This window comes from Sorex araneus, chromosome 3 (genome assembly GCF_027595985.1).
Source record: "Sorex araneus isolate mSorAra2 chromosome 3, mSorAra2.pri, whole genome shotgun sequence".
Taxonomy (NCBI): Eukaryota; Metazoa; Chordata; class Mammalia; order Eulipotyphla; family Soricidae; genus Sorex; species Sorex araneus.
The window spans coordinates 222,458,723-222,465,981 of NC_073304.1; the positions used below are offsets into that span (position 1 = coordinate 222,458,723).

Sequence of the window (7,259 nt, forward strand, 5' to 3'; positions counted from 1 at the left end):
ACCACCAAGAGTAATTCCTGAACGCAGAGCCAGGAGTAACCCTGAGCATCGCTGGGTGTGGCCCAGAAACAAAAACAAAAAGAGGCCAGGGGAAGTGACTTTACAGGACAGGTTCCCTGGAGAGAGGCCGTTTTTAGGCACACGGCTGACATTTCGGGAGCCCCAGGAAGGGCCTGTATCTGCGAGCAGACCGATCTGCTCGCTCCCCGCCCGTCCCTGCCAGACGTCTGTTCCAGCAGGCGGACTCGCTCCGAGACCTGGCCCCTCGCGTGCTTCCTGCAGTCTCCAAGTCTGTGCGCCTCTCTGTGCAGGCGGGCACCCCGGCCACGGGGGAGGCTGTTGGCAGACATCCAGAGCCTACCCCTGGCTCTGACCCGGGAGGGGGGCGCTTGAGGGGGGCTCTGGCCTCTGCTCTTTTCTCATACACCTTCCTTCCACCCGACTTTGATGGACTGTAGGGCCCAGCCACATTAGGACAAGTTGCTCAGACCCTCAGCTTCAGTATCCCTGGAGAACCTGGGGGAACCGGGTGGAGTGGGGCTTGGTGGGGGGAGGTTCCCCACAGGTGACAAAACCCCCTTCGGACACATCCTCTTTGCTGCTAACAGGATTCTGCCTTCCTCTCGGCCAGCTAATCTGGGCAGCCACGGCTTCCCCTCTGGGCCTCATGAGACTTCAATTCTTTTTTTTTTTTTTTTTTTTGCTTTTTGGGTCACACCTGGCGATGCACAAGGGTCACTCCTGGCTCTGCACTCAGGAATTACCCCTGGCGGTGCTCAGGGGACCATATGGGATGCTGGAAATCGAACCCGGGTCGGCCGCGTGCAAGGCAAACGCCCTACCCGCTGTGCTATCACTCCAGCCCCCCGAGACTTCAATTCTTTGACTCTAGCTGGAGGTGGGTGGGTGCCCCAACTTTCCCCACCCCCATGGTAGAGACCAGAAATAGGGGGCCTTGCTTTGGGGAGGAGGGAGAGGAGGTGTGATTGCAACTTGCAGGTCACACATTTCACTTGAGTTATTTCAAAAGGCAATATTAGGAAGAGTGAGGCACTTATGGACACAAATGACCCTCTGATAATTTTTCTGGAAATTCTGGTGGTTGGGGATGGTGCTGGGAGGGTGGATGGGGGCGCTGGGTGTGCTGCAGAAGCCGCAGGCTGGTCTCGAGTGAGTGTGCGGGTGGAGAGATGGAAGATCTGGTTGGCAGTGGGACGGCGGGTGAGAGCTGCCCTGTTGGAGAGACCAGAGCTGGCAAAGGGCCTCTGTGGAAGGAAGGAGACACGGCTGAAGCCTTCTCCCCCTTCGTAGGAGTCTTTGTAGCAGCAGGTGACAGAGGAAATGGGTCAGGGGGCTGGAGTGATAGCACAGCGGGTAGGGCGTTTGCCTTGCACGAGGCCAACCCAGGTTTGATTCCCAGCATCCCATATGGTCCCCTGAGCACCACCAGGAGTAATTCCTGAGTGCAGAGCCAGGAGTGACCCCTGAGCATCGCTGAGTGTGACCCAAAAAGCAAAAAAAAAAAAAGAAAGAAAGAAATGGGTCAGGGTCTGGAACAATAGAACAGCGGGGAGGGCGTTTGCCTTGCACGCATACAACCCGGGTTTGAGCCCTAGCACCCCACATGGTCGTCTCAACACCACCAGGAGTAATTCCTGAGTGCAGAGCCAGGAGTGACCCCTGAGCATCACCGAGTGTGACACAAAAAGCCAAAAAAATGAATAAATAAATGAATAAAATGTATCCTAGATCTTGCAACAGCTCTTCTGAAGTGAAAGATACTGACCTGACAGAGGACATATCTTTGTGGGGGACAGAGCTCATCCTCTCTCCACGACACCCTAAAACACAGACCACCTAGATGCAGAGGAGGGGGGACAGAAGAGCACTGGGAGCGAGAGAGAAAGGGGGCGGTGGAAGACATGTGACAACTTTGTGTTTTATAATTTTCTTAAAGTGGATCTGCCGCTTCCCTTTCTTCCCAGGCCCATGCCAATTAGGCAGACAGAGACCCTCTGGAAATTTAACTAATATCAGGTGCTTTGGAATGAAGCAGGGTTGGTGCAGTGGTCAAAGGCGAATCACTGATGGTATCTTTTGGTTTAGGGGTCAGGAAAGACTCTTTTCATCTTTTCTGATGAAAAGAGTCAGGAACCCCAAGAAAATGGGGGGGGGAGGGTTGATCAGGTTGTCCTAGAACGTTCTTAAGAAACTCGGCATGTCTGCTAGGCTGTTTGGCCCTGGTACAAGAAAATGAAAAGAGAAATTGACTTTGACATAGTGAATTTGAGTCTTCAGACGGTATTAAAATGCCCCATCTTGGGGCTGAAGCAATAGCACAGAAGGTAGGGCGTTTGCCTTGCACGCGGCCGACCCGGGTTCGATTCCCAGCATCCCATATGGTCCCCTAAACACTGCCAGGAGTAATTCCTGAGTGCAGAGCCAGGAATAACTCCTGTGCATCACCAGGTGTGACCCAAAAAAGAAAAAAAAATGCCCCATCTTTCCACCTTAGTTGGTTCAAGAAATGCTTGCTTTTCTTTTTATATAGTCAGGGTTTTTTTTTTTTTTTTGGCATGGTGGGGCATGGGGGAACTTCTCCAGTGATCCCCAGTGCCACCGGGACAACACCCAGTGCTGCAGGGGGACCATGACCCTGGATTGGGGCATTGGACCCTGGATCCAGTGTCTGTCTAGCCCACACTCATGCCTTCTGGAGCTTCCTCCCTATTATTCCGTGTAATTAATTATGTACTCAAGCAACAGAACCCTATTTCCTTGGAAATGCCTTTGGATCAGGAATTGTGATAAGGACCTCTAGCTACCCACGTGGATACAGAACCAGCACCCCTCAGCTCTTTGTACCCTGGTTTGCAATTGACAGGTCCTCACGAAATCCTCCATGAGGTCACAGAACGATGATTCTGTCTACTGCTTTAACGTTCTGAGAAACTTGATCAGCTAAGGCAGAGACGGGGGAACTTTGTTCTGGCCTCGGCCGTTTGGGTATTACAACATCACTCGGGGCACTGGGTCCAGGCAGCCTCCGGGGTCTGACCCATCAGGGACCAGGGCAGAGCCCATGATTTCTTGGGCCTCCTACAGCCTACGGGGCTGGACGTCGCCTACCTCTGGGCTAGTGTTACTATTCTACCATTGGCCGTTAATGGCCATCGGCGTCCGTGAAAGGCTGGCACATGGTTCAAGAAAAAGGCCGGCAGCTTCCAGGCACACCGTCACCAGCCCCTTTCCTTGCAGGATGAGGAGCAGCAGGAGATGGCCGCGTCCGCCGCCTTCATCGAGCAGCGCTACGGGCACCTGCTGGACGCGGTGCTGGTGAGGGAGGACCTGCAGGCGGCGCACAGCCAGCTCCGTGCGCTGCTAGAGAAGCTGAGCAAGGACACTCACTGGGTCCCCGTGAGCTGGGTCAGGTGACTCTCTCTGGGGCCACCGAGGCCGGCAGACCCTGCAGACCACCTCTTCTACAGTGTTACCCCTCCCCGTGACCACCCGGGAACCTCGAGCACAGAGAGGAGCGGAATGTTCCATCCGGTCTGTCACCAGGAAGCGTCTCAGCGTTGGGAGTCTCATGCATTGGTTTTTGCCCGCTGCTTATCACCGGCCCCTTGGGAGCAGAAAACATGAGTGGAAGGGGGACATGCCGCAGAGTCACATTTCATTCATTAAAGTGTCGTGGGCCGCACGGCCCTGATTCGTGTGCTCGAGTTCAGCAGCCGTGTCCGGGGCGGGGGTGAGGCGGTGGGTGGCATCCACGGGAAGAGCTGGGATGGAGCTTCATTAGCAGAGTGGCACTTTATTTATCTGGCTTCGTTGGGAGCTGAGTTCTTTGAGCCCGGGGTTGGTGGGGGGGGGGGGGAGGTTTCCGTGCATAGTAGCTGCAGCATCGGTGCATGGGAGGGTCGACGCTGGCCTCTGTTGGCAGTAAGTGCCGGCCCGACCATGGAAAACTAGGTTCTCTGCCTCACTGAATGGCGCACACGTGTGTCCTCCTGCATGCATGCACACAGTCCCCTTTTTCCTTTCTCTGTCTCTCTCCGCAAGACTGAAACATTGTCCCCACCCCTTGAGACACTATTCTAGAATACGAGGGTGTCCCAAGGACTCAAGAGTGAGGTCACGTGTCCCTTTCGAATGCCCAGGCTCCCCCAGCTCAGCCCCTCGCTTGGTCCCTCTTGCTCTGTTCCTGCAGCTGTCCCTCTTGTTGAAGGCTGTTGCCCTGCAGCAGGCCTGTCCTCACCTGCGATGACAAAATCCCTGCTGCTGCCAGAGCTGAGGGAACCGGGTGATTCCCTCGAAGTCCCACTGCAGCCCTGATGGTCAACTCAAAGCATAAAGGCTCAAGCACGGCCCTGGGGTTGGTCTCAATGCAGTGTGCCTAATGTCACACAGGATTAGGGACACAGCAGTCGGGAGTATTTTTTTTTTTCTTTTTGGGTCACACCAGTGATGCTCAGGGGTTACTCCTAGCTCTGTGCTCAGGAATTACTCCTGGCATTATTTGGGGGACCATATGGGATGCTGGGGATCGAACCCAACTCAGCCTCATGCAAGGCAAATGCCCTATCCACTGTGCTATCGCTCTGGGCCCTTGTTTCTTCCTCAGAGCCAGCAAATGTTGGTCTTTGTCGGGGTTCTCAGCCAAGACCTTGGTGTGCACTGCATTGACAAATACCATGAACCCAATAGGTGGTTCTTTCCCCTGTTATAAAAATGAGAAAAACAAGCTGAAGACAAATACCACATGCTCCTGCAGCTTCACAGAGTGGCAGAGCTGTGTAGCGTTCGTGGGTGAGTCTTCCTCAGAGCAGAGATGGTCCGTTATCATTGCAGCACATTGCCTCATTCTTCCAGTTCCACAATCAAGGTGACCCACTAGGTGATTTGTGGGGATGTGTTCATAGCCAGAATGTACGTTTATACCCAGTGTTAGCCCCTACGGGATCATGTTCTTCAGACCTTTCCAGCAAAGGGGCGATGTCCTCTCTGAACTCAGAGTACGTACTGAATGCTTTTCCTTTGTCCTGTGTATAAGAGCTGTCCCAGGACCTCAGACATGTACAGCCTACACATTCTGGATTTGTTTCTGTTTTTGTTTGTTTGTTTTTAGGCCACACCTGGCAGTGCTCAGGGCTTGCTGCTGGCTCAGTGCTCAAGCATCACTCCTCATAGGCAGGGGATCAAATCCTGGTGAGCTGCATGCAAGGCAAGCACTCTGAGTGCTGTACTATTAATACTCTGGCCCCCTCATTCTGGATTCCTTTTTTGTTTGTTGGGCTACACCCAGTAATTCTCAGGGCTTACTCCTGGCTCTGCACTCAGGAATCACTCCTGGTGGTACTTGGGGGACCGTATGGGGTACCGAGGATCAAACTCAGGTTGCACGCAAGGCAAGCGCCCTCTCCACTGTACCATGTCTCCAGCCCCCTCATTCTGTATTCATATCCAGTGAAATGGATCTCGAACTGTTCCGCAGAGAACCAGGGCAAGGAGGGTAACTGCCTCTGGTGGTGTGAGTGACACATGTGAAGTGTATTTTACAGAGACTGGATCCAAAGTTAGCTCACAGGCAAAAACCAGCAGAGTTCAAATGACTCTTGAACAATCTCCCACCGGAAGCACCATGGTGGAGTCTCCCAGGGCAGGGCAGTGGTCAGCCACCAGCTGACTTGCTTTTTCATACGACTCAGCAGACATTTTTCTACTTCTCAGTATTTTTACGCCCTGCTCAGATGAAAGGGTCATAATTCTGTGTGAGTACCGTGAAGTAAGGCATTAAAAATGCAATGCCTGCTTTAGCTCCTGTCGAAGGACTTCCCCACCACTGAAGACAAGTGGTCCCTACAGCTGTTTGTAAGCTACTAAATCTGTGTGAGCAGACTGGGTAGGACTCCAGAGACGGGCCATTTGTAAACACGTCGGCTGTTTGTGAAAAGCAGAAAAGTGTTGTTTGAAAAAAGGAAAGGAAACTTGTTATACATTGGTAGAGCACGCATAAGAGCAGTGCCAGGCCCCACTCTTTCTGGCAGGATGTGTCTTATGAGTCCCTGGATCACACACACACACACACACACACACAGCCACACACGCGCGCACACACACACACAGATATGTATTTTTTTTTTCCAAATCTCCATCATTCTGGGTTTCTACACCAAGAAATCTCCTTGTTGGAGACTCAGGATGTGGCGACCTCCACTGTGGGCCTCCAGCCTCAGATGTCTGTATCTATGAGATCAAGTGTGGATTCTGCGGACTTTCTAGGTTGGATGGTGGGGGGGGGCATGTGCTCCCCTTCTGCCCATTCCTTTCTCCCTGACAGATATTACTAATTGATTGGCTGGCTCCCCCTGCTGCATGTCGGCACTGCTTTTGATTTTTTGTGGTGGGTGGCACCATACTCTCTATTGCTCAGCGGCTACTTAGGACTAACCCCTGGCAGTGCTCTGGGGACCAGATGTAGTACCAGGGGTGTGAACAAGGTAAGAGGTGTACAAGGCAAGTGCCTAAACCGCTGCCTTGCACACGGCCAACCCTGGTCTGATGCCTAGCACCCCCTATGGTTCCTGAGTCCTTCCGGAGTGATCCCTGAGAGAAAATGGTCAAAAGAGAGGCTGGAGTGCTAGTATAGCAGGAAGGGCTTTTGCCTTGCACACGGACAACCCGGGCTTGATCCCCAGCATCCCATAAGGTCTCCTGAGCACCACCAGGCATGATTCCTGAGTACAGAGCCAAGAGTAACCCCTGTGCATTGCCAGGTGTGGCCCCAAAAGCAAAAAAAAAAAAAAGAAAAAGAAAATGAGCAAAAGACATTTTATTATTTTTTATTTTTTATTTTTTTTTGCTTTTTGGGTCACACCCAGCGATGCTCAGGGGTTACTCCTGGCTTTGCACTCAGGAATTACTCCTGGCGGTGCTTGGGGGACCATATGGGATGCCGAGGATCGAACCCGGGTCGGCCGCATGCAAGGCAAACGCCCTACCCGCTGTGCTATCGCTCCGGCCCCCAAAAGACATTTTAGAGACATTTCACAGAAGATGCCCATAATCATGTGAAGGCTGTTCATTGATTAGTAGAGAAAACTTTTCATTAAAACCACCAGTGAGAAAGAAAACGAACAAACAAACATCAGTGATGTTACTACACAGATATCAGAGGAGCTGAGACTGGACATGGTGATGCTGGAGAGGAAGGGAGAGATGGGATCACTAGCCAGTGCAGGTGGAAATGTAAATGCTGC

The 7,259-nt window shown here is 52.6% G+C and overlaps 1 protein-coding gene across 3 annotated transcripts in view; it reads left to right on the plus strand.

Moving 5' to 3' along the window:
• MPP3 (MAGUK p55 scaffold protein 3) overlaps nt 1–3,703 on the plus strand; it is a 31,036-nt gene extending 27,333 nt beyond the window's left edge. For all 3 annotated transcript variants that reach the window (XM_055132487.1, XM_055132486.1, XM_055132485.1), the window contains exon 19: nt 3,259–3,703. In XM_055132487.1, coding sequence (XP_054988462.1) covers nt 3,259–3,435 — 177 coding nt within the window. In that variant the 3' untranslated portion in view covers nt 3,436–3,703. The remainder of the gene's footprint in view (nt 1–3,258) is intronic.
• Nucleotides 3,704–7,259: the final 3,556 nt, after the last annotated feature.